This window comes from Podarcis vaucheri, assembly GCF_965113315.1.
Source record: "Podarcis vaucheri genome assembly, chromosome: Z".
Lineage (NCBI taxonomy): Eukaryota > Metazoa > Chordata > Lepidosauria > Squamata > Lacertidae > Podarcis > Podarcis vaucheri.
In genome coordinates this window covers 45,185,324-45,212,475 of record NC_138758.1, presented here as the reverse complement: position 1 = coordinate 45,212,475, position 27,152 = coordinate 45,185,324, and the positions used below count along the sequence as shown (strand labels likewise).

The 27,152-nt window shown below is 44.1% G+C and overlaps 1 protein-coding gene and 1 long non-coding RNA gene across 3 annotated transcripts in view; one reads left to right on the top strand and one right to left on the bottom strand.

Moving 5' to 3' along the window:
- The window catches only part of ASTN2 (astrotactin 2), a 672,988-nt gene that overhangs the window by 396,296 nt on the left and 249,540 nt on the right, over nucleotides 1-27,152 (top strand). For both annotated transcript variants that reach the window (XM_082208795.1, XM_082208796.1), the window contains exon 11: nucleotides 14,707-14,857. In XM_082208795.1, the coding sequence (XP_082064921.1) occupies nucleotides 14,707-14,857 (151 nt within the window). The remainder of the gene's footprint in view (nucleotides 1-14,706; nucleotides 14,858-27,152) is intronic.
- LOC309524411 overlaps nucleotides 1-27,152 on the bottom strand; it is a 409,164-nt gene that overhangs the window by 273,300 nt on the left and 108,712 nt on the right. The gene's annotated exons all lie outside the window — the stretch shown is intronic.

The following is a 27,152-nucleotide window of genomic DNA, read 5'->3' as shown; positions in this document are numbered from 1 at the left end:
AAAAGTACTGGAAAAGGGCACTGGGAGAGAGGTTTTGAAACACCAACAGGACAGAACTTTACGCTGTCTGTTCCTCTTGCCAAGTTGCCTGTTGCTAACACACCAGTGGAGAGTGACTTCTGAGGCACAAGTTCTGTCTGATGTGTTTTGACAGATCTAATCAGGTGAGCATGGTGATGCCTCCTCTGTACCCACTCACCAGTGCCTACCTTTGTGAATTGCAGTTCAAACTGAATATCCTTCACAATTACCTTGTCATCTTGAAGCAGAGCCAGTGACTTCACCGAGGTTGATAAAGCAACAGAGAGGGAGAGACAGCATGCTAAGGTAGCTGCTGGAGAGCAGAATTCAGCTGTCTGGCATTGGCGCCAGCAGGCCTTGAGAGCCCAGGCACCCACATTTTATTTATTATTTTTTTTGCTGTGGGTGCCAAGCCTCCCTCCCCGCCCCCCGGGCTGCGTTAACTCTGGCGCTCCAACTGGGCTGGGGCCTCCATGTCCACCACGGGGCATCTGTTGGGGCCCACTACAGCCACAGATGTGCTTCTTTCCCCCCCTCTTTTTTTTGGGTGTGGGGTTTTTGTTTGTTTGTTCTTTATTAAAGGAAAATAAATCTGGAGGGAAATCAAAAATTACAAATAATAAAAACCAACCCAGATCATATATTATAGCAGCCATTTAAAACCGCACCATTTAATACAAATCCACTGTTCTGGGGACGAGGGGACGCTCATTACGAAACAATCCTCTTTCATCAGATTTTTCTCCCTCCCCCAAATATAAAGGTAAAGGGACCCCTGACCATTAGGTCCAGTCATGGCCGACTCTGGGGTTGTGGCGCTCATCTTGCTTTACTGGCCGATGGAGCTGGCGTACAGCTTCCGGGTCATGTGGCCAGCATGACTAAGCCGCTTATGGCGAACCAGAGCAGCACACGGAAACGCCGTTTGCCTTCCCGCCGGAGCGGTACCTATTTATCTACTTGCACTTTGAGGTGCTTTCGAACTGCTAGGTTGGCAGGAGCAGGGACCGAGCAATGGGAGCTCACCCCATCATGGGGCTTCGAACCACCGACCTTCTGATTGGCAAGTCCTAGGCTCTGTGGTTTAACCCACAGCGCCACCCGCGTCCCTCTCCCCCAAATATACACACTTCTAAATTATTGCACTACTGTTTAAAAAAGAATGAGAGAGAGAAAGAATCACAGCTCCAAAGACCTAGGTATAAAAACTTCACCCTCAAGTTTTGCCCCAGGGAAACTGAATGGGGCAGGCTGGGTGGGGGGCATCCAAAACAAGGTAGAGTTTTCAAGACATCCAGTCTTGAGAACCAGGTTTCAACAAAATGCCGTCCGTCTTGCCTTGACGGACGCAGCGGTGCCTGCTACCAAACGCTTGATCTCTAAACAAATGACCCGGATTGGGTTTTCATGTACCCAGAAGGTAGAACCAGGCGGTTTATTTTGTTATTGCGGCTTGAGGCCTGAAGATCCCTGCTCCTTTTTTGCTCTCCGTAAATCTGAGCGGGGTGGTCAGCAACCTGCGGACCCCTTCACAAGATGATTACCGGTCTGAATCACTTCATGCAACCTGAGAGAGAGGGAGAGGCAAAGCGAGAAACTCATCTGAGCCCTGAAGCTGGATAAAAGGAATGAAAACAAGGCAGAGGAGTTTTTTTCCATCTCGGCCAAATGACATTTCAAAGATCTGCCACACCGTTGGCCCACCAGATGTTCCCGAACTCCTGTTAGTCTTAGTGAGGATGGCCTGGGATGATGTGGATTGTACTTCAGCAACATTTGGAGGGTCGAACTGTCTCCACACACGATCTCACAGATGTGCTTCTGAGGTGCGTCTTGGCCACAGTGGGCCCCAACAGAAGACCTGTGGCGGACATGGAGGCCCCAGCCCAACACCACCACGGTGCTGGAATTTGAGCATGCACCATGACACAACCTCATGATGGTGTGGCATGCATGCATTCAGCACAGTCTGAGAACTAAGTCAGCACTGCTGCTATATATTGTGGTGCTGAAAAGTGTGGCAGATTTAGTGTGACAGAATCTTTGGTGGATTGCAGCCCACTTCTTTAGACGAATGAACTGCTTTCTTTGGTACACAGATTGTGTTCTCACACTAACACAGTCAAAGGGGAGTGTAGGCAGCAGATCCCAAAGGCCATCAAATACAATGGTTAAACAGAGCTGGTTTGCAAGAACAGAATGGAGCCTGTGAATTCAAAGAGTCAGGGTTTGGCTCAGTGTGTTATGTGAACCAAGCCACAGTCTTCAGCATTTCCATGCAAAGCTCAAATGCATAAAGAAAAGCAAAGTGATCACTCAGGATAGCAGTAATTGGCAATAACACACAGTCTTTGTAGCTTTGCTTTGATAATTAACAACTTGAATGGGAGAGCTCAGGTGATCAAGAAGAGCCAGTCATATTCCTGTTATTGCAATATCTCTCTGGCCAACTGCGTGCTCTCTCTCTCTCTCTCTCTCTCTCTCTGTGTGTGTGTGTGTGTGTGTGAGAGAGAGAGAGAGAGAGAGAGAGAGACTGACACTGACTGACTGACTGACTGGGCAAGGAATCAGTCAAAGCACCCATCTGCACTTATTTGCCTGCTGTGTGCTCTGCCAGCTGTGCTATCTGCCACTCTCCCTCTTCTGCCTTATCCAGACCTGTTTTATTGCCTTCCCCTCAGTGTAATGGGCTATTGGTTTTCTGCCTGTGCTGCCAGGTGCTACATCTTCCTGAAACCCATCCTGCAAGGGTTTTAGCTCTGAGCACCTGTCAGGTATCTCTTCTCCTAACCATTTTATCTGGGTGTTGTTGTTTTTTTTTAAAGTTTTATTCCTCTTTCCTCTGAAAGGCACCAAGCAACAATACCGCTGCTGTGCCAATAACTTTCTGCTGTTGCTGACTTCAGTAAAGCAAGCAAGCAGGAGACAGAATGTCATGTATTTTATTGTCCCATGACACAAAAGCAGTTGAACAAATTGTGCTGGGCAAAGAACAATTGCCATATTTGTTACTGCTGTATGTCTTACAAATTTGTTTGTGCCGGCATCATGCATGGTACTGTATGAGACGCAAAGCGACAATGGTTAATTCTGAAGGCCTTGTGGTTCACATCAGAGAGACTGGGGTGGGTATTCTGAGCCAGGCTCCTCCAGGTCCCGAATAGGAAGTGAGTGTATGTTTACAAAGAGTGGAAGATCTAGTAACTCATGATAGTTACTTAGGGAGTGGGGCGGGGGTGGGTATTGTTTTGTTATTTGTGTTTTAACTATTCATGCTTTTATCTTGTGAACTGCCCTGAGATCTTTTGACCAAAGATGGTATATAAAACTAATAAATAATATTATTATTAATAATAGATCAATTAGGGGAGGAGAACAGATGTCTGTCCCATTGTCTGGGGACCAGCCCTCTGTAAGTGGAATAAATAAAGCATACGGTATGTTTACTATTGGATTAGACATGTGTACTGAAGTTAAAATGTACATGGTACTAGAGAGAGGTGATCAGCTTAGCAAGTATAATTGCAATAATAAAACAATATTAATAGGCTCAGAGAAATGGCTTAATAATGTTCCAGTTAGGATTCTTAACTATGCATCATCCCCAAATTGCAAATGAGCTTGCTGAGTTCACAGAGGAACTTACAAAAAGAGAGCGAGAGGGAGAGCTAACAGCAGAAATGCATAGCTTGGTAAATGAGTTAATTAGTGTTCAATTACTAGACATTACTATCTATTACTAAATATTGCTGCTACCAATTAGATGTTGAATGGACCCATATTTTGCTGCAATTAATAATATAAATTTTATTAATAAATGCACAAATGTGTTTGGGTACCAAGTGAAACATGTATCTGCAAATGTCTGGGTATGAAAACATAACCAGGGTTCATAGTTGTTGTGTTTAAATGTAGAAATTTCAGTGGAAAGCTTGGTTTTTAACACATTGAACCCTTTCAGGGTTCTCAGAAGTTGTATAGGACTGTGGTGAGAGAGAATCAAACCGGAATCAACAGGGTTTGTGCTAACTCTGGTCAGAATGGAAAAACCATAGCTTATGGCATTTTCTCTGCCCCCACTTGTTGTTGCTATGCTGAATGGTTGAGGCTTGGATGGATATGGGATACAGATTTATGTGGATGCAATGAATACAGAGAAGTGCAGACAAGGGTATGCATTTAAATTATTACCCTTCTGCCCTCCCATCTGCTATCCTGGAGGGCTATCAGCACTTCAGGCCAGAGACAGTTTGGTTGGACTTGGTTTGAAGGAAAAGATGAGGTTCTTAGTGTATAGTGCAGAGAAATAATTGTGAAGTGCCAGAACTGAAAGGATGACAAATAATACCCTTAATAAAATGCACCACACTCTTATATTGAATGCAACAAATTTCTTATTCTCCCACAAGTATTCAAGAGAGACCACACTGGTACCTTGGGTTAAGTACTTACGGTAGTTTGTTCTGGAGGTCTGTACTTAACCTGAAACTTTTCTTAACCTGAAGTGCCACTTTAGCTAATGGGGCTTCCTGCTGCCGCCGCGCTGCCGGAGCACAATTTCTGTTCTCATCCTGAAGCAAAGTTCTTAACCTGAAGCACTATTTCTGGGTTAGCAGAGTCTGTAACCTGAAGCGTATGTAACCTGAAGCATATGTAACCCGAGATACCACTGTATATATTTCTTAACAGTTAAGGCTGATTCAAAAATGCATTAAGCACACATCATATTTGAACTGTGTCCACAGTTATTTTTTGTTGTTTGTCTCTTAAGTATATATATATATATATATATATATATATATGCAGGTTTTGGTGTCTTCGGGTGTCTTCCCGTGTAAGAGTCGGGGTGTCTGTGCGACGTTTCGACGAGGTCTCACTCGTCATCTTCAGGCTGGTGCTTTCGGCTTCTTGTTACTGGAACAGAGCAGAGTCTGGTGTTTGAGTTCCTATAAATACTGTTGAGGGGTGTGGTGTATAGCCTCCAACGTTCTGGGCAGAGAGGAAGTTCCTAGATTAGTGTGCCTTTTCTTCTTTTGTTCCTTAATTACTTGAGGGATATCTTGGGTGATTTCATGAGTGATATTCTGAATACCACTGGGTGGGTCATTAAGTGTAGATTAGTTGCTAAAGCTTTCGTGTCTTGACCTCTTGAGCTTGTGAAGAGTTTTTCTGAGAAGATGGCTGTGCTGCATTTAGTTGTGCTCTGGCTTGGCTTAGCTTAATCCAAAAAGAAACACCCCCCAAAAACCTAGACACAGAAGAAAACAATGGCATGGCCCTCCTTCCTTATATCAAGGGCACTACAGACAAAATCAGCAAAATCCTCCATAAACACAATATCAAAACAGCCTTCTGCACCAACCAAAAAATAGCCAATATCCTCAGAAACCCAAAAGACAAAATCCAGCTGGAAAACCAAGGGGTCTATGAAATACCCTGCAAAGTCTGCCCAGCCACGTACATTGGACAAACAAACAGACGAATAAATGCACGTATCGCAGAACACAAGAATGCCATCAAAAAAGAAGAAAAAACTTCCTCTCTTTTCCAACACATGAAAGAAACAGGACACGAAATTAATTTTGCAGATTCCAAATTGCTCTTTAACATGGAACATCACCACAAGAGAATAATCATGGAAGCCATCGAGATAGAGAAACACCCTCACAACATGAACAAGCGTGACGACACGTCCCGCCTGCCAGACATCTGGAAATTAGCCCTCCCCACAAAAACCGACACCAGAACCAGAGGCACACAGAACGCCGTCACCAATCAACCACACCAGACCCAAACCCAGACCCTCTCCACAGACATATTACAGACTCCATCCAGTAGCCAAACTATAGTGGCACCTCCGGATGCTGCACCCCCCTGCAATCCCTACACAGATCTGGCTGGCACAAGGCACAAAATCACAGCTCGCCCCTATACACGAAGCCAAGCCAGAGCACAACTAAATGCAGCACAGCCATCTTCTCAGAAAAACTCTTCACAAGCTCAAGAGGTCAAGACACGAAAGCTTTAGCAACTAATCTACACTTAATGACCCACCCAGTGGTATTCAGAATATCACTCATGAAATCACCCAAGATATCCCTCAAGTAATTAAGGAACAAAAGAAGAAAAGGCACACTAATCTAGGAACTTCCTCTCTGCCCAGAACGTTGGAGGCTATACACCACACCCCTCAACAGTATTTATAGGAACTCAAACACCAGACTCTGCTCTGTTCCAGTAACAAGAAGCCGAAAGCACCAGCCTGAAGATGACGAGTGAGACCTCGTCGAAACGTCGCCCAGACACCCCGACTCTTACACGGGAAGACACCCGAAGACACCAAAACCTGCATATATATATATATATATATATATGCGCATGCATATTAAGAGTTAGGTTTCTCCCTACCCCCCATGTATTCTAAATAGATAAGCTGCTAAAAATACTCAGATTCTCAGTCTAAATATGCCATGCGGGATATATATTGGATTTCCTGTTGCTTTGAAGTGGCACTTAGAGCTTTTCTGCATTGCAGTTTAAATGTATTTGTCTTCTTTGCAGCTGGTTTTTTTTTTGGGGGGGAGAGTAATGATTAGCTTTTTAAAGAATTCTAAACACAACAGCACTCAACAAACTATATATTGTTTCCAAGTCTTTCAGCAGTAACAAAATCTACAATGTGTTGTATTCAGTGATAGTCCTACTCAGAGCAGAACCATTGAAACTGATGGAATTAAGAAGTTCATTAATTTCAATGGCCCTGCTCTGAGTAGAACATTCTCTATCTTTAAAGTAAAGATGGGTGGATCAGGCTATTTCTGGTCTGTGCCACTTTTGCAACTGTTCACCTATAAGCCCATCCTGTGAAGTTTCTAGCTGTGGCATTAGGGACGTTTGCTGCTGAAGTGCCAACCCTGTAAAGTAATCTTGCAACCCACCATTCGGTCTCTCGGATTGTCTGGGCTTGTAAATTTGCAATAGCATTATTAGTCATGTGAGCCACTACAGATCTTGGGGAAAGGGAATACACTTCTTACACTTGCTTCACCTGCCCTTGTCTGATTTCTCTGTCTACTAGTTGCCCTCAGTTCTTGGAGCCACTGCATCAGTTAACCTCACTGACTTGATAGCAGTAGTTTATTGTCTTTAGCAAACTCCTAAGCAAGAGTTGTGAGTTTTATCACCCCACTGCAGGCTTTCTTTGAATGTGTGATCTTTTTTTAAAAAGGTGTCACCTGCTGTGAAATTGAACACACTGAGTAATTGCATCAGGCCTTTAAGACCTTTGCAGACATATACCGGTAATTTACAAAGCTCTTGTACTGTTGGAGTCTGTCATGTACATGCAAAGTCATATACTTTGTCTTAAACTTTTCACCAAATTCTTGGTTGCCAAGGAAACCAGCAAATATTGGCAGATGGAGAGAAATTCTTAGTTGCACCTGAAACCTGTCCTTGGCTTGCGGGGGTGGAAACTCTGGGAGGAAAAAAAGGCTTTCTCTGTTTGCGGCTCTGGATAGACATTGCTAGTCAAAGTAGGAAGTATAGGGCTAGATACACACAGAGTCCAACTTGGTATAAAACAACTTACAATGCCCCTGCAGTATGAGTAGCTTCCTTGATGTGCGCTGAATTGGACTTCACGTCCAGTATTGTGTTTCCTGTGTATTTTGTGATGCAGTTGTTTGGAGTAGGGAGTGTTAGGGGAGGGTAGTACCTTTGGTGGGGGACACATTGTGCTTCTTCTGGGGTAGTTTGTACACCTTTGGTCCACACCCTGCACTCAGCTCTCACCTGTGGCTCCTAGAAACTGTCAGCATGCAACAATGGCCAAACCTTAGAAAATGACTTTGACTCTGGAAGGTGCCCCATCTAGCAGAAGAGAAGAAAAGGCCAAGGAGTAAATCCTACACAGATCTGGAGTAATGTCTGGAAAATAGTTGGATTGCACCTTAGGTACCTCCTTCCAGCACCTCTTGCAGCCAAGATGGTGCCAAACGTATTCTTCTACTTTCCTTTGGACCACATCGGTGACACCGAGAGCGGGGTCTTGCTACCTGGGAAGCTCAGGACTGCCATACTCACAGCCCAGGCTTGCTGCCCAAAGAGGTAACTTCAGTGCTGCTAACATAGCAATTTGACATCACCTCTAGAGGCACACTCCATTGAGAGACTCTATTGTCTCTCAAGATAGACAGATGCCAACATGTTAGGAAACCGATTTGTTGCAGGCTTCCAAAATTGTTCCTTGTGTGACTTCTTCTCACTTTGAACTTCAGTTCTCCCCACTTTGCCCTATCAAACAAACTGCTTTGAAATCACCCATTAGTTTGAAAAGCAACATGCTGCATTTCTGGGTAACATATGAAGGTAGCAGTGGGGTGGCTTGCTTTTGAAAATAGTCAGATCCCTCTGCCTCCTCCCTTTGGAGGGAAGCACCTGGTTCCTGGACTGTCAGGGCATAAAATAGGCCCCCAACATGCACCCACCCATATCCACACCCAAATATATTGCACTTTTCTTTGAATTTGAATTGTAAGTCACCTTGAAATAAAATCCTGCCTGAAAGGGACAGGATCAATATACTAATAAAATGTGTCCACCTAAACCTGCCTTGCGCTCATGGAATGAATTCTGAAGCCATTTGGTTTCTGCTGTATGAGTTCCTCATAGACTTTGCTATCTCCTATGTAACTGGAGCTGCCTTTCCCACTTCTCTCCAGTCAGTTTTCTTTCTCCTACTGTTGACTAAGATAAGGTTGGAGATGCAGCTGATGCAGTTCAAAGCCTTTTGAACTGCTGCACATTCCCTTTGTTGACTCCTATGGCAATACCATACCTTAACTAGTCCTCCTCATCCATCTTCTCCTTCCTTCCCACCCCCAAACCCCTCTCTCCTTGTATCATAGGGTTATGGAGAGAAGTTTAGTCATTTAAGTCAGGATCACTGCCTCTAAGGCATTACATCATGTTTGTGATACCTGGCTTAGAGAGTAATGGAAACTTGGGCCTGGAAAGGGATCACTACTCTCTTTTGTGGCAGCACCACATGTAAATGCATCCCTATGTATTAAGAGGAGGGAGGGAGAAATTTGATTCAGTTCACATTTAAAAGCAAACCTACCTTATTCAAGAGTAACGCACAAAAATGCACTAGGAGGAACTACTTTGCAAAAATCTGTAAATTAGGCAAAATCCCATGCAAGTATGTATGATAAGATAATTTGCACTAAAATGCTACTGAATTTTCATGGGGACTTTTTCTTTTCTTTTCCAAAAGAAGAATGTAAACTGTTGTAGAAATGTGGAGAACTAAATTTAAGATTGGAAAGATGAGAAACTGAAATGGACGGATTCACCCATCCCTGACTAAGAGTAGACTCCCACTCCATGCTTCTAGTTCAGGCATAGGCAAAGTCCCGCCCTCCAGAGGTTTGGGACTACAATTCCCATCAACCCTAGCCAACAGGACCAGTGGTCAGGGATGATGGGAATTGTAGTCCCAAACATCTGGAGGGCAGGAGTTTGCCTATGCCTGTTCTAGTTAATATAATCTCCGGGTATAGGGTGGTATATAAATTCAATAAATAAAATAAAAATAAAGAGATGCCAGCTTCAAACTCCCACTCAGCCATGAAGCTGATACCAGACTGGAGGCAAACAAGTTGCTTTGACATAGTGTAATCTGAGGCCTTGCAGTTCTTGCATTGGTAGGTACCAATAAAAAGTGGACTCCCCTTACTTATAGGGCTACATTTTGTCTTGGAGCCTTGGATTCCTGTATCACTCAGATCTTGATCTAAGTTGGAATCTGTTGGCCCTATGGATCCTACTGCCTGAGGTGGTCACCTCACTTTGTGTCATAGCCTGCTCAGAAGGCTTACAGTGTGTCATCCCGAGTGCCTCTGTTGGCCGTTAGCAGAAAGCATGGATGGGGGCACTCATCTGGGGCTCCAACTACCTATTTGGACATACAGTTGATGGCTCTGGGATTTTGAGAGCAGCATTTCTTCTGCATGTTCCCCTTACTCAGTACCTCAACAATTTGGCTTATCTGAGCATGGGACACCTGGGGCTGTATCCAACTAAGTTTTTCTCAGACTGGACCCATTGAAATTAATGGACTTATGTCATATTCAGTTCATTAATTTCAGTGGGCCTACTCTTGAGTAGAATTAGTATTGGAGACACAACCCTTCATCTACATTAGTATAGGTATCCAAACCAGAATTGAGCCAGAATGCTTAGAAGACTTGTTTTTCTGAGGTGACTAAGATTTTAATATCTCTCATCCACCCTGCCCCTTAATAAAAAGATCAGTTTTGAAGAATTTTATCTTAATGTTTGCATGCCTCTCTACTCTTTGTGAGAGGCAACTTGTGTATGTATCTGATTTGAATAATTCTTCAATTCATGCTGTCAGGGAACTGCCACCGGAGCTAGAGGCGGAGGGAAGGCTCCAGAGGGATGCCGGAGTGGGTCCCAGTAGGGAGAGAGGCAGCCCATCTGCTGGGGAAGGAAATCAGCGTAACACCAGTGGAGAAGGGGGGCAGATGGGGGAATCGGAGAGGAGGCTCCAAGACTCCTCGCCGGAGACCAGCGGAGAGAGTATGGGTACTCCGCTGCCCACACCCTCCCTGCGCAGAAGACTTCCGCGCAGGGACAGTAGGAGGAGACTTGGCGTCAAACAGCTTTTATGCTGGAAAAGGTTCAAGAAACACCCACTGACGGATTCTGCCAGCGACTGAGACAGTCACGATGCTGGAGGCTGTTCAGTCAGAAAGGGTTTAACCAGGTAACCTCGCCAGCAGTGGCGGCAACTTACGCGCGAGCAACCCCTAAACCCATTACACATGCCATATCAGTGAACTTTTTACACACACACACACACACACATTTATACTTCCCGAATGGCACATATGTTTTTCAGGAGCTACGCAATCATAGTTGCAGTTATGCATTTGTCATCAAATGTATTTCTTTGCTTAAAATAAACAATGTACTATGTTATTTGTTTTCTGAAAAGTAAAATTAAAATTAAAACCTCCTCCCTTTAAGCCTTGAGTCCTTTACTTTTAAATGGCAGTGGGATTGTGGCAGTAGTCTAGGGGGCAATAATGGGAAGGGAGTATACATTTATTTGCTTAACATGGATTTATTTGCTTGTTGATGCTTTAACTGACATTCCTGCACTGCAGGGGGTTGAACTAGATGCTCCCTGTCAATTGTACAATTATACAATTCCATTATTCTATGATTTTTTAAGAGTTTCCTGATGCCAAACCCTCAAGATAACATGCAATCAAGTTAGATAAAAATATTCAACAAGATCAATACAGCTTTTTAAAAACAACAACAGCAAAGAATAAGAAGGGGGGAATAAATAGCAACTAAAGTCAGTAGGGGGGACAATGGTCACACCCACAGCATACATTTGAAGAACTATTGTGCCACTTTTAACAGTCATGGCCTCCCCCAAAGAATCCCGGGGGGTGATTTGCAGTGTGTGTGTGTGTTCTAACAACTCTAAGCACCCTTAGCAATCTGCAGTTCCCAGGAATATTTTGGGGAACTAAAGATATTAGAGTGCTTTTAAATGTATGCTGTGAATATGTCCTCTGATTCAAAGCCACATGACAGGCATACAAAACCAAAGACGTTCTCCTGCCTGATTTCAAGTTTGTTGGAGGGACACTGTTGCAGGCACGTTTCAGATGCATGTCAGCCATAAAGGCTAGATAGTTCTATGTCATAAAGCTATATGGCCAGGCTGCCCTTGTGTGTTTTTTGTTTGCTTGCTTGCTTGTTTGAGCAGTGATTCCTCAGATTCCTGCAGATATATACTCTCCCTACCTCCTTTCTATACCCCAATTTCCTTCCCCAGCTTCTGTATTCATTGTCTCATGTCCTCCAGACTGTTAGTATTTTCCCAGAAGGGTTCCAGTCCATACTGGAACTTTAGATTTGCACATTTTAGATGGATGAATGGGCTGTACTTCCCTAGCTCAACAAATCCACATTCATTCATTCATTCATTTTAGATTAGGGGAGTGACAGTGAAATGCATTGAAAAGTGAGAGATTAACAAATGATTAACAGAAACATGTGTAAGCGCCCCACAAGTAAGTTATGATGAATGCTCATTGTCATCTAACTGCCCTGCAAACAAATCAGAACAAATGCTCAGTAAAGACTTAATATAATCTAACATCCCTGCAAGCTTTGTGCAAGCAAATCAGGGTGGATACTGAATTAAATAGGTTGACTGAAGGGGCCCTCTGTCTGCCTGTTTATTCCAGTAGTGGGCTGACTCCCCCCCCCCCTTTTTTCCTGTTTGTCTTCTGATGGATGGGTAAGTTATTGATTCATCCCCCTCATTGTGCAATTGTGTCTGTGTGACACACAAATGGATATATATTTTAATAAGTAAATTTTTGATACACCCTGTTCACTGCTTCTGCAGCAGGCACAGTATTCCAGAAAAAAAGTGAAGTGTGTGTAGAATCGCTCAAAACAAGCAGCCCTTTAGAAGATCCCTGGGGCATGGAATGTGGCAGAAAAAGGCCTGGTTTGTCTCCTTCATGCACATCAGTCTCTTCCCCATGTGCTCAGAGGCTTTGCCTGGAGAACCTGCCAGCCGTTTTCTCCAAAGCAACCTTTTGTTCTCAGCTTCCTCTGGGTATGGCAGTCAGCCCTCTCCTGTTTCATTGTCACCTGCTCTTGTCAGACCTTCATATTTAAATAATAATCCTTCTATCGTATCAAACGGTTCAATGGAAGAATCCTGCTTGATACATAACAGCCCTTTCTCTGTTTTCTTTCACTGTGGCAAAAGAAGGAGAATGCCAGCTTGTTCATCTCATTTGAAAACTTGGTTTCCCTCTCGTCGGTTCTCACTCGCTCATACTCTGACGAGGTTAATATTTAATACATCCAGCTGCTCAGTCAAGTCCACCAAGCCTTCTGCCTTAGTAGTTGCAGCACCAGTGACAGTTTTCACCTTGCTTGAAAAGGGTGACCCTACTTTACTTAGGAAAGTACTGTTTATGTATGCGACGACAGCAGCAGCAGGAATACTGTTTGCCCAGGGATGGAAAGAAGAAAGAGCCCCATCAAAAGGAGGATGGATAATGAAGATGATGGACTATGTGGAGATGGCAAGGCTGCCTAGGAAGATCAGGGACCAAGAAGATAATAAATTTCATAGAGAATGGCATAACCTTGTAGAATATATTAAAGAACACTGTAAAAATCTAAAAACGTTACCAGGATTGACATAGCAGTTGTAATTTAAAATAACAAAGGATAAAAATGAAGTACAATAATTTGGATAAATGCAACTAGATGCAGTTAAAAGGAAGATACATTTTGGAAGCCAAGAGAGGGGTGGAGGGAAGTCCGGGGTTTAATGTAAACATCTGTTTTAAAAATTGTGGGGTTTTTTTCTTTTTGAAACTTTGAAAATACTTTTTTTAAAAAGGAAAAAGAAAACGGTGACCCTTTGTCTATCCAGCTGTTGCCACCAGACTCTGCCACTCTCTCAGTGTTATTCTTAGCCTTTGAAGTGCTAGACCATCATGGACCTGGTTATCTCAAAGGCCTCCTTCTCCCATATGGACCCTTCTGTGTTTTAAGAAACTTTTGGTGACTCTGTGCCTTTATGTGAGCAAGCATGAGAGATAGGGCGATCTTAGTGGTGCCATCTGGAATACCTTCCTGGTGAAGATTTGATAGGCTCCCTCTTTGCTGTCTTTTAGACAGAAACTGAAAGCCCACACCCCTTTAAAGATAGACTTTTAAATACAGGGTTTTACAGGATTAGAGGGTCAGTCTGGGTGATCCTGGGTATTTGTTTAGAATCTAGTAGAAGAGGTTGCTGAACCAGTCAGACAAGTTTGATAATGGCATTACCTGGCCAGATAAGTACTATGATTTACATATCCAAGACACATAACTGGGCCTTTTCTTACCACACCTGGTAGAATGTCACTTCATTTTGGGATGGGGAATAAAAGGGCAAGTGTGTGTGTGTGTGTGTGTGTACAGTATGTGAGGTTTGGGGTTTTTTTGGCTGATGCTGGAAGCTTGAGATCCCTGGAACCCTAATGGGAAAGCAAGATCTGCTGGGCCATTGATGTGGTGAGCCCCTCTATCCTATACTCAGGTGGATATATGTGTAAATAAAACCATGTGTGCTAAAGACACCACAGTCTCCACTGACCTTCATTCCAAGGAAATAGAACCCTGGGTGAGCTGAGGCACTCCTGGAGTCTCTCTCCACTCAGATATTGGGGTGTATGCAACAAGATGATTTCTGAAACTGGTTTGTTTATTTGTGCTTGTTAAACTAGTGGGACTGTTCTTTCATTCAATTAAAACAGCACCAAAGCAGCACATGGAAACTAGATTAGCATGTTGAGAGGGAATTGCTAGTCTAAAACTCAATCACTCTATTTTTCTGTGTGCAGGGAATTGAGGCCCCATGTGTAGTTGTGGATTAACTTGATAGTTTATCACCTCTGAAAGAAAAGCCTCTTGTGCTCTTTGTATCTGGCAGCAATACAAAGAACAGAAAAAGAACAAAAAAAACCCCACCCTCCTCATATAAGTAGCTTTAATTTCATCCCCTTTAGTTTCACCAGTGGGCACGCTGAGCTAGTTTTAATAGCACCTTTCTCCTCCAAGGGAAGAAGCAATGCTGTCAACCTATTTCGAAACCATCAATGACCTTCTCTCCTCCTTCGGGCCAGTTCGAGACTGCTCGCGCAACAATGGTGGCTGCACCCGAAACTTCAAGTGTGTGTCAGACCGCAAAGTGGATTCGACGGGCTGTGTGGTATGTACACCTCTGAATTCCTCAGAAAGAGAAACAGCATATGCGGCTAGGGGATGGGGGAAATGATTTGGTTAATACTGGGGTTCAGATCCTACCTAGGGTTCAGCTAGATGATGGTATCCTGAGCACGCATTGTATGCTAACGTTGCTTGTCCAACTTAGGGATTAGCCAGGCAGTAGCATCCTGCACACTCATTTGGGCACTGGGTTAAAGGTTCCACTTAAGGTTCAGCTTGGTAGTAGAATCGTAATTCTCTAATTTGGCGACTGGGAGTACAAAAGTGACCTGGTAAAAACGGGGAGATGTACATCCTCAGCACAACTGCTATGGATAAAAAGGTAAAGGTACAGTTGTGACCGACTCTGGGGTTGCAGCACTCATCTCACTTTATTGGCTGAGGGAGCCGGTGTACAGCTTCTGGGTCATGTGGCCAGCATGACTAAGCCGCTTCTGGAGAACCAGAGCAGCACATGGAAATGCTGTTTACCTTCCCGCCAGAGTGGTACCTATTTATCTACTTGCACTTTGATGTGCTTTCGAACTGCTAGGTTGGCAGGAGCAGGGACTGAGCAACGGGAGCTCACCCCATCGTGGTGATTCGAACCGCCGACCTTCTGATCGGCAAGTCCTAGGCTCTGTGGTTTAACCCACAGCACAAGTATAATTAATAAAATGTTAAAGCTTCCAAAAGAAAGTGCTTATTGGTATCCTGGCTTCATCACTTTTTCGACATGATTTAGGCATCACTGTGCACAAATTCAAAGAGTTTCTTTCTCCAGGAACTTGAAAATCTCCTTCTTCCTCAAAAAGATGCCTGCATTGCAGGGATTTTTGGACTAGATAACCCTCAGAGTCCCTTCCAACTCTTCAGTGCCATTATTTTTTCTCTTCACCCGTCCCTGCAACAAGCAAAGTGTTGGAAACATCAGACTGATCTGGATTTGGTTACTGAGGATATTTATGTCACTGATAATGTACAAAGTTGCTTAAATCAAACAGCTTTATTTTTTCAGTGACTATATCTCCCATTCCCCCCCCCCCAATTTGTCTGACACTTTACCCTACAATCTGTGCCTTTCAGATATTGTCATCTGGATGGAGAGAGAGGGATGACTACTGTACTGGACCACCTTTATAAGCCAATATGCATTATGACACTAGAAGGGATTCATGGAATCCTGAGTTGGAAAAGGTCCTGAGAGTGTTCTAGTCCAGCCCCTGCAATGCAGGAATCTGGGGTTCACAGCTACAACCCTGAGATTAAGAGACTCTCGCTCTACCGACTGAGCTACCCCAGTCGGAAGGAACCGATGATAAATGGCAGCCCCACCTCCCTATTTACATTGTGTGAGGTGCTGATAGCGGGAATTGAAATCCATGTCATCGAGCAGGGATAGGAGTCCTCCCCCCCCTATCCTCCCTCAAAATAGCTGCATCTGTACTGAAAGGGGTGCAGGCTTCATGAGCCTGATGGTACCATTTGTGTGTGAAAAAGAGTTTGCAAGCAAAAACACCTACACATCCACACACACACACGAAAAAAAAGTATTAGAAAAGGTGTGTCTGTGTATTGAGGTGTGTGTTTTTCCTCCAGTTCTCTCTGTTTTCAATTGTTATCTCTGAAGAGCAAACACTTTCACAGATTTAATGCCTAGTGCACACTTCTCAGCATTTGGTAGAATGATGCAGCCTGAAGTCTACGTTTGCCATCTTTCTCTTTTCATTCCTTCAGCCCCCTTTCTTCCATTTTGAAATATTTGTTTGAGGTGGGATAGGGAAGCAAATGAGGCCAATCCTTTCAGGAGAGAAACACCCATACATTTTGCCTCTGTTGCCATGGAAAGGTCTCTCCTGCACCAGTTGTTTGGTTGTGCCTTTTTCTTCTTCTCAGTCTGTGCCCTGGCCTGTGGTGATCCCACTCCTGGTATTCAGCACTAATTGCATACATAACAATAGTAAAAAAGTTGTATTCCCTCTGGCTTCAGTGCAGTTTCTGTGCAATTGATACCATACCTCCAGACATGTTTTTCTTCCAAGCAAAATTTCTCACTTTCTCTTTGCACCCAGCCTGTCACATCATTATTTTCAAACTCACTCTATCTTTTTGTGTGTGAGAGAGCGAGAGAGCACATCTACAAGATGCTGCCTGTGATTTGGCTGAAGCTGGGAGTAACAACAAAGTGCATCTGACTGTCTGTCTCTCCTCCCACTTCCAGCATCTCTCTCTTTCTCTATAGAGCTTGGGCTGCCATCTGGTCAATGCTATACCTGTCTCACTCTTCTTTGCTAGCTTGTCATTTTTTCTTTCTTTAAAAAAATCTCTACCTCAGTGCTAGACAAAAGTTATTTAAATATGTAGATTCAATTTTATTTCAACCCTTCGGGTAGCAAGTCCCTCAGTTACACTGGAAGAAATTGGGGGGGGGGGGGTAGGGTGGGGAGGAAGCGTGGGAAATGAGTGGCTGACTAAGCAGTGGGTGGATTCCAGGCAGAAATCCTCCAAGGCAGAAATAGCCAACGTGGTGGCCTCCATATGTTGCTGGACTGTAACTCCCACCGTCAGCTGTGACTGCTAGCCATGCTGGATGGGGCTGATGGGAGTTGTAGTCCAACAACACCTGGAGGGCATCATGTTGGCTACCCCTGCAGTAAGGGGCAAAACTCTCCAACATTACTGAAGACAAATGGCTATTTTTAATAGGAAGCAAATGAGCGGAGAGGCATTTAATGTCTTGCATCTTTCAACTACATTATGAAGTGAAGCTGCATTCCTGAATTACTACCACCTATTCCTCTGCTATGTGTAGATCCAGACCCAGGCCTTGGGTTTCACAGTAAAGGTACCCCTGACCATTAAGTCCAGCTGTGGACGACTCTGGGGTTGCGCGCTCATCTCTCTCTATAGGCCAAGGGAACCGGCCTTTGTCCGCAGACAGCTTCCGGGTGACGTGGCCAGCATGACTAAGCTGCTTCTGGCGAACCAGAGCAGCTCATAGAAACACCCAGTACCTTCCTGCCGGAGTGGTACCTATTTATCTACTTGCACTTTTTGGCATGCTTTCGAACTGCTAGGTTGGCAGGAGCAGGGACCAAGCAACAGGAGCTCACCCCATCATGGGGATTCGAACCACCTACCTTCTGATTGGCAAGCCCTAGGCTCTGTGGTTTAGACCACAGCGCCACCTGTGTCCCTCTGCATATCATACATCACTCCAATTTTCCAGTTATCCATTATATCCAAAGTCTTTGTTACCTTACAAGAGTTATTTTAAACCTGCTAACGGGTTCAAATGTTTACAGTGGTCTTCCAAATATAGTATAAATTTCTCCTATTCTTTATTAAAGTTTTGGTCTTCTTGATTTCTGATTTCCCCGGTCATTGTTGCCATTTCTGCATAATCCAGCAATTTGTTCTGCCATTCCACTCTGGTAGGGACCTTGTCATCTTTCCAGCTCTGGGCTACCAGCATCCTAGCGTTTATCATTACGTACATGAATAGTCTTTTCTGCTCCTTCGGTAATTCTGCACCTATAATTCCTAACAAAAAACTTCTTCTTTTTTTGCAAACGTGATTTTAAACATTCCCCACCCCCCACCCCAGTTCATTATATATCATTTCCCAGAATTCTTTTATTACCTTACAGAGCCATCCTTCTGAAATTGGTCCTCACTGTGGTGGTCAACCTGTGGCTGGCTTTATCACTTCAGACTATAGGTGGGGTGGGGGTGGGGCTTACATATTTAAGTGATCCTTCAAACCACAATAAATTTAAAAATGTTAAATCTTTGCATGTAGAAATCCAGCATGTCATAAGGAAGGAGTCTTTAAGAGTCTTTCCCCTGACATGCTAGCTTTCTCCATGCAGGGCTGTGTTTAATATGGAGGTGCAGTCTTTCATGCGAGCCCCACCTGCAGTCTCAGGTGATATTAGCAACCCAGGCAGAGGTAGACCACTTCAGTGCAAAAAGGTCCTGAGAAGGGGAAAGTACAGAGCTGGACGTTTTAACATCCAGAAAAGGAGAAATTGCTAAACTACCGTATTTTTTGCTCTATAACACGCACCCGACCATAACACGCACGTAGTTTTTAGAGGAGGAAAATCTGTAGGCATGCCACCCGTAGGCATTTCCTCCATAACACGCACAGACATTTCCCCTTACTTTCTAGGAGGAAAAAAGTGAGTGTTATGGTGCAAAAAATACGGTAATTGCTAATTTGGAAACAGGGGGAGAACAGTTGCCAGGTTTTATAAATCAGCAAGAATGATGCTGGATAAACTCCCATAGATACACTGTGTTTTTTTATTTTATTTTTAGTGAAAAATATATGTATATCTGGCATCTGCAATATTAAATTATAACTAAGGAGAATCCCTTGTTCTGCTGAGGCCTTCATTTCTGAGCTCTGCACATTGGTTGCCTCAGGGGGACGCTTAGCGAAATGCAGGATATTGTGACTTGTGCTAAGATGCTCAAGAGACAGTTGAGTTTGAACATCTGAAGCTAAAATAATGATGGATTGGTCTTGTAAAGGGCATAAAAAACAGATAATGTGAGAGGAGGAAATAGAGGTTTTTATTAAGGAAAACATTTGTAGTGTGTTGCCTTAGGAAGAGTTGTTGCTTTTGGAAAGCAGGGGAAGTATTAATGCAGAAGCTGCTAATAGGAGCCAGAGGACAAGATTTAAAAGTTCTGCAAATATTGGCATTCCAGGGACATTGAAACAGTGAGGAATATGAGGATAAAAGTAACTATGTACAGAGGTGGTTCATGCCTGCCCTTTCATAAAAAGAGCCCTGCTGTGAATCACGTCAAACCCACCTCCCTGAAACCGGTTGTTATTCAGAGGAACAGAGCTAAAATGAGATGCAATCAAAGCCATTCCATGCTGATAGACCTATCACCCTCCATGAACTTATCTAATCTCATTTTAAAGCTTTCTCAATCAATGGCCCTCAGCACCTTGTGGCATTGTGCATCCATCTCATTTCGTAACTCCTAAGTCCCCGCATTAATGGAGATGCATCAACTTTATTTATGCCGTACATTAAACAAACAAAAAACAACAACCCTCAGTCATATCTCTCTGTTGATGTTGCTTTTTCCAAGCTATGTCCAAATGCTCCCAAGCAAGCCCCTTCCTTGGGTCAAGCTCATGGTAGGTGACCAGTTCAAGGCTGGAAGGTGAAGGAAGGAGGGACTCTGGTCACATGGCTTTCACCAAAGAGTCATAGAAACTGTAGTTGAAAGAATTACACTGCAATATATTTGATGCTGCACAAATGCCCAGGAAAACAAAAATATCTTTTCCTAGTGCCAAAGTGATGACAAGGCTGGCAAGAAGCAGGTTCCACTAAGAAGAGCATTCCATAAATGGGGAACAATAACAGAGAAAGTGCATTCTTTTGTCTCCACGTTCTAGATCTGCTTCAGAGCTGGCACATAGAGAAAAGCTTCAAATGATGGCTTTGGGATTTGGATATTAATTATAAATCCTGCCAGGCCTAGGTCATGGGAACAGCCTGCTAGATAGCCCTATGACCCACCTAGTCCAGCAGCCTGTTTTCACAGCGACCTCCCAGGCGCCCAACAGACAGAAACTGGCATTCAGTAGCATGGCTTCCTCTGATCATGGAGGCAGAGCACAGCCATGGATAGCCTTTGATATCCTCCAGGAATTTCCCTGATCCTCTTTTAAAGCCATTCCAGCTGGTAATGGCCTTGGCAGCAACCATAGTCTAATATTGATTGTTGGGCTTTGGCTGTGCTCTTTCTCTTTCTTTCTTTCTTTTGGGGTTGGGAATAGCATTATATATAAAGGATGTGTAAACTTGTGAAGAAATCCATGACCTAGAGCATGGAAAGCAGATGACCTTACTGTGGGCGTCTACTATAGACCACCAAGCCAGACTCAAGACTACAATGATGCCTTCCTAGAGCAGATTACCAAACATTGAAATAGGAGAGATACAATAGTCATGAGAGACTTCAACTTCCTTGATATCTGTTGGGACTCAATCTCAATTTCTGCCAAGAATGTAAGATCCGACAAATCCCTCTGTTGCCTTGCTGTCAATTTCATTTACTACAAAGGGATCACCTGGTCCTCACCAACAGGGAGGAACTGATTGACAAAGTGAAAGTACTCAGAAACTTGGGAGGAAGTGATCATGTCCTTTTGGGTTTCATGAAACAGAGGCAAGGGAAAGCTGAGTGTAGTCAGACACACACTCTGGGCATGATCAGAAATACTCAATGATAAGGGAGTATTTAGATGAATTCATATCTCCAGGGCCTGATGAGCTGCATCCGAGGGTACAAAAGGAGCTTGCAGATGTAATTTCAGAGCCTTTGTCTATAATCTTTGAGAATTCTTGGAGAACAGGTAAGGTCCTGCAGACTGGAGATAGGCAAATATTGCCCCCATCTTCAAAATGGGGGGGGGAATAAAGTAGTCTCAGGTAACTAGCAACTGGTGGGCTTGACATTGATAATAGGAAAGGTCCTAGAACAGATAATTCAACAGTAAGTCTGTGAACATTTAGAAAAGAATGCTGTGATTACTAAGACTCAGCATGGGTTTCTGAAAAGCAAGTCATGGAGATGGATCTCATTTCTTTTTTAGATAGAGTTATGAGCTTGGTGGATCAGGGGAATGCTGTGGATGTAGTGCATCTTGATTTCAGTTAGGCTTTGAGGAAGTCCTCCATGATATTCTGTTGAGGAAGCTGGTAAAATGTGGGTTGAACGAGGTAATTGTTAGGTGGATTTGTCACTGGTTGATGGACTGAACCCAAAGAGTACTCATAGTGGTTCCTTGTCATCCAGTGAAAAAAATGACAAGAGGGGTACCTCAAGGTTCTATCCTGGGCCCATTGTTGTTCAGCATCTTTATAAACAACTTGGGTGAAGGAATTGAGGGGATGCTCATCAGTCTCCCTCAGGAAGTTGTGGACTTTCCTTCCTTGGAAGCTTTTAAGCAGCTATTGGATGGCCATCTGTCATGGATAGTTTAGCTGAGATTCCTGTGCTGCAGCAGGTAGGACTACATGATCCTTGGCATCCCTTCCAACTCTACAATTCTATTATTCTGTTTCTGTGTTAAGCCTCAGCATGCCATCCAGTTCTGGCCCCAATCATGCAGCAAGGCTTGTTTCATCCAGGCGTGTAGCATGGGCGGGGGCGGGGTGCAGCCAGGGCGTTTTCCCCCAGCACATTTTGGGTGGGGCATTTTGGCCACTCATGGCACCCTCCCTGAGCTAGCCCTGCACAGTTTTGTCTGGGATCTTATCAGATCCCAGCCTCACAAAGCAGCTTGGGGAGAGCAGCATGAGAAGGACCATAGTTTCGCAAAAGTGAGACTGGGATCGAAGGGCACATGCCTGTTGCATTCTTCTCCTGCACCCTCTCTGAGTGTTTACTTGGCAGGGTGCGGAGGGCAAATGGAGCCAGCTGCACCAAGCCATCCCTCAAATACTCCGTGGCTGGTTTCATCTCCCACATTGTCAGCTGCCTAAACCCCCAAAGCTGGCACCCTGCTGGCTCCTGTTTTTTTTAAGGATGCTGGCAATTTGATAAGGAGGTTGTTTGATATGCAGTGAAGCTGATCCATAGTAGTAGCAGCAGCTGTTTTCCTTTGATATCAAATGGTGCTAACAAGGTACTAAAGGGGGAACTTTGCCTAGTTCCCAGCATCCCTCAGCAGGCTGTTTCCTTGCAGGTGATGGTGTTTCTCTAATGTAGCAGTAAACTAAAGTCACTTAGTGCTATATTTATTGCACTGGTGATTTATTTTTATTTTTTTGCACCAGTGGAATGTTGTTCACCAGAAAATGCACAAAACAATAACTTTGTTGTGGAATGTGTAGCACAAGTTTCTGCTTGTGCAGCTGCCACATTGGATTTCTCTTCTGTAGGAGTCATTGTGCTATTAGACAGACAGTGCTTGATCTAGGCCCATGCTTTATTCTTTTTAATTCAAGTCCACTTAACACCCCCTATTCTTATTTATTTTTCTACAAGAGGCTACTATAACTTCCGTCCCTAAAGCTTTTCTTGTTGCTGCTTCAACCCCCCCCCCTTTCTTTCTTTACTATCAGGTGTTTTTGAAGTAAGTGCCAGCAGCATCTCCCAGCACATTTATTAGCACTGCCAACAAAATGGTTTGTAATATTTAGAGGGTGTGATAGAATATTTGAAAAGGCAGCAGTTTACGCTCCACGGAAACACTCTTTTTCAAGTGTAATAATGAAGAAAGGAGCTGAGCTTAATAATAATAAAAAAGTGAAACCTTTTAGGCAATTAAGCTCACTTATTTTCCTTTCCATGTTGGGAAAGAGTGTCAGTAATGAGGCATTTCTGATCTTTTGAAAGTAGAGCCTGTATCATCAGCCTTTGTTGTTAATGAGCTTTGTATCTCCTGGAAGTAGTGGAAATAAACAGGCAATGGTTCGGATGTTTGTTTTCTGGAGCAAATGGCCCAATGTATTTCACATCTTGGACTCATTTAATCTTGCTTTCCAAGTCCTAAATACCTTCAGTTCATTTACCATGGCAATGACATCATTTGGAATAACCACCGGATTCCTGGCTATCAGATAGGAGACACAAAGCAACATTACAGGAGGGAATTTTGGACTATGGTTCCTTTGTTTTTTTCAATCTGCCAAAACCAACTGTCCCTTCACATGTTCTCCCAATCACATGAGAACCACTTTTGCTCCTGACAGAATAAGGTAAGCTGCCTACACCAAGTCAGGTTATTGGGCCTACCCCCTATACTGATTGTTGTCTGCACTGGCTGACTGCAACCCACCAGGGTTTCACAGGCATTTTAGAACAGCTCTACCTGGGCTTCTTTGGGATCGAACATAGGAATATGTGGATGATTTGACCACACAAGTGGGACCTGATTGTACGGGTTTTTCTTACAGAATCAGCACCGTCTGCCCTTCCAGCAGGCTGACAGTTTTGTGGGGAAGACCCACGCAGTCACCACTACCACTACTCTGCCTATGTAATTGGATCGTTTGAATGTTTCCCCAGTCACGTGCAAGCTGCTTGTTCAAGATGACATGTGTAGCTTTGGGAACTCTAGGATTCTCTTCCCATTTGTGACCTTGAAGAGCATCCTTCTTAATGGCTGCTCTGCTGCAAGAAAAGTGGACAAGTTAGAAATGGCAACCTCTTACTCAGCACATATGTACTTGTGTGCATTTATAGGATTTTTTTGCTGACTGTGGGGACAAAAGCACAACCATACCTCTTTTCTCCATCCTTTTCTCTTTTTTGTACTGATGGCAAGGCAATCATGAAAGATCAAGCTTAACCACCACCACTACCCCTGCTCCAATGTCTAAAAAAATAAGAATGCAGGTAAACATTCTGAGTGAGCATTCTGAGCACTCCAACTCATTTGCCTGTTGTTTCACTATTACGTGGGTACAATTCAGTTCTTTGATTAGGAGGAGGGAATACCTTCAAAGCTCTGAGAATGTGCTTGAGGTGGAATTTATATCTGTGCATTGGAGATTGATTGTGTGCCCTTGTGCCTTATCCATTCTCTGTTTCATCATTTGGGACTTTTGGGTTTTGAGAATAGGCAAGTAAGAGGTGATGTGGTAGAAGTTTTTTGGTTTTTGATTTAATTATGCATTGCATGCAGGAAGTGGATAGAGGAAAGTCCCCCCCCCCTCTCTCTCTCAACACTAGTACTCCTGGACATCCAGTGAAACTGGAAAGTACTTCTTCATGCAGTGCATGAACTTTCTCCCACAGGAAACAGTGATGGTCCCCAACTAAGGTGACTTTAAATGAGGATTAGACTAGATACATGGAGGACAAGGCTATCAATGGCTACTGCCATGTTGGCTATGTTCTGTCTCCACTGCCAAAGGCATTGTTGTTGGCATCTGTCTGTTGTCTCGAGAGACAATTGAGTGTGCCTCCGAGGAGGGGAGGGGAGTCAAACTACTGTGTTAAGCAGCACCGAAGTGACCTCTCCAGGGTGCAAGCCTGGGCAGTGTGTATGAAGGCCCTGGGCTGCCCAAGAGACAAGACCCCACCCCCCAGCCTCACTGATGTGGTCCAAAGGAAAGCTCGGCTGCAGGAGTTGCTAGAAGGAGGTGTACAAGATACTATCCCACCATCTTAGGGACTCCATTCTGGATTTGTGTAGGGTTAACTCCTTAGACTTTTCTTCTCTCAAAGATGTCCCTCAAGGCAGCCAAGGTTCAAAATCAGAGTTTCCCTTTGTCTGTGAATACTCGTTGCTGGGAAGTGCAGATAGGCAAAGTACTGTTGTGTTCAGGTTCTCCTTCCAGGCTTCTCATAGGCATCTGGGTAGCCACTGTGAGAACAGGATGCTGGACTAGATAGGCCATTGGCCTGACACAGCAGACTCTTCATGTGTTCTCCATTCTCTCTCAGTTTGCCAAGGGATTTTTACAAGTGAACATGAGTAACCTAAGAACTTAAGCAGAGCTCTGCTAGATCAGCCTCAAAAGCATTCATCTAGTTCCAGCTACATTGTCAGGGCTGGACACCGGCTGGACACTGGTCAGAACACAGGAAGCATAGTTTGTCAGTGAAGTTAACTCTGTAGTCAAGGAAATGGCATACAATTTAGAACATATAGAACAGTTGCCAGGGCTGAGGGTTTCCCCTTCCTCTAAGTCTCTGCTCCCAGATGTTGCCCAAGCAGTCTCAAACTATGTCTGGTCACCTATAGTTGCTGTTCTTCTCTCCTCATTATCATGCATGTTGTTGAAGATGTGAGGGAGGAGAGCTTGTCACAGCTGGAGAGGGAGACTCCCAGGATTCTTCAGCAGTCCATTGATACTTCCTCTCAGCTTCAGCCTTGGAGTGTGAACTGGTCCCTGCCACCAGCTCTCCTTGCTCCCTAAACTCTGTTGCCCCATCAGCATCTGACATCCCCCCCCATCTTCTCCCTCTGACCGCTCTTCTGTGTCCCACCACCAATCCCCTGACTCTAAGCCTTCCTTCTCTAGGGTTTTCCTTGGGGGTTTCGCTGCTGGTGCCTACCACCACTCCTCTTCATCCAGCCAGTTCCTGACATGCACACACCCTTCTGCATCCTCCACTGAGGAAGTCTAGAGATATTATCAGAGTTTAAGGGCACATTTTGTGCATGGCAGGGCCAGTGAGGGGAAGGTTCCAGGGTCCTAATAGGAAGGCCTGAAGGGCCACATTCAGTCCCCCACCCCTGCTATAGCATATTCCTGACAACCAAGCTGTGGTTTGCCCATGGCATCAGTTTCCTCAGTATGTATGGAGCGGTTTGACTTGGCTGTTTTTCTTATCTTTCCTAGGGATCAGTGAATGATTTGTCTTATGTGAAGCATTTGTTCAGACTCCTGCCTAGTTTTTCTTCTTCTCAGCTGTGTTATAGTCTGAATAAATAATGCACGCAAAACTTTGTTCTCCATACAACACGCCAGCCAGCCAGGAGAAAGCTCCTGCGGGGATGTATTGACTAAGGACGCATCATCCACGATTATCCAGAAAGAATTATTGGCTGAGGTGGCTATTGATTTTCTAATAATTTCTAGCCCTCCCCCAGACTCATGTCACCAGAGAGGCAGATCACAAATTGAACTGCAGCTGAATTGCTGCAGGATTGATTAAAACTCACAGTAATTATTGCCTCTCTACTGCTCAAGGCAGACTGATCAATGTGAGCTATAACTGATAGGGTTCTTCAGGCAATCTCAGGAAATAGGCATGAGTATCATTTGCTTTGCACCCGCAGAAGAGCAGGTATGTGGGAACAGTCAATGCTGGGCATTAAATGCTCCCTCAGAAAATGTAATTGATGTCAGCGCTAGAATATAATTCAACCAAGTATGCTCTCCCCCCCCTTCTTTTTCTTGGTCCAGCTTGTTCAGGATGAAGGCCAAAAAGTCACCAAGAAACTTTTTACAAGCCATGGGAATGTCTGTTGAGTAATTAAAGGTCCATTAAATACAGACTGCATATACTAACTGAGTTGCCAGTGAATTTGCAGCCCATGCATGGCCACTGGAAAATGAGGGGATAACCAGCTTGTGTCAGGGAACCCTGGTTTGCAGAAGTACAAAAGGCAGCAGTGTAGGAGGCAGGTGGGAAGGAACAGGCAAAAACAGCAGTGGTCCAGTGAGGGCTGGACATGCCAAGTAGCCACAAACACTACACTGCAGCATTTGGTTGTGGCGCCTGCTTGTGAATTGCCTAATGAAGACAAAGGAAACAAAGCCAAGATCTAGCTCCTCAGTTTAAGGAAGAGCCTAATAGTG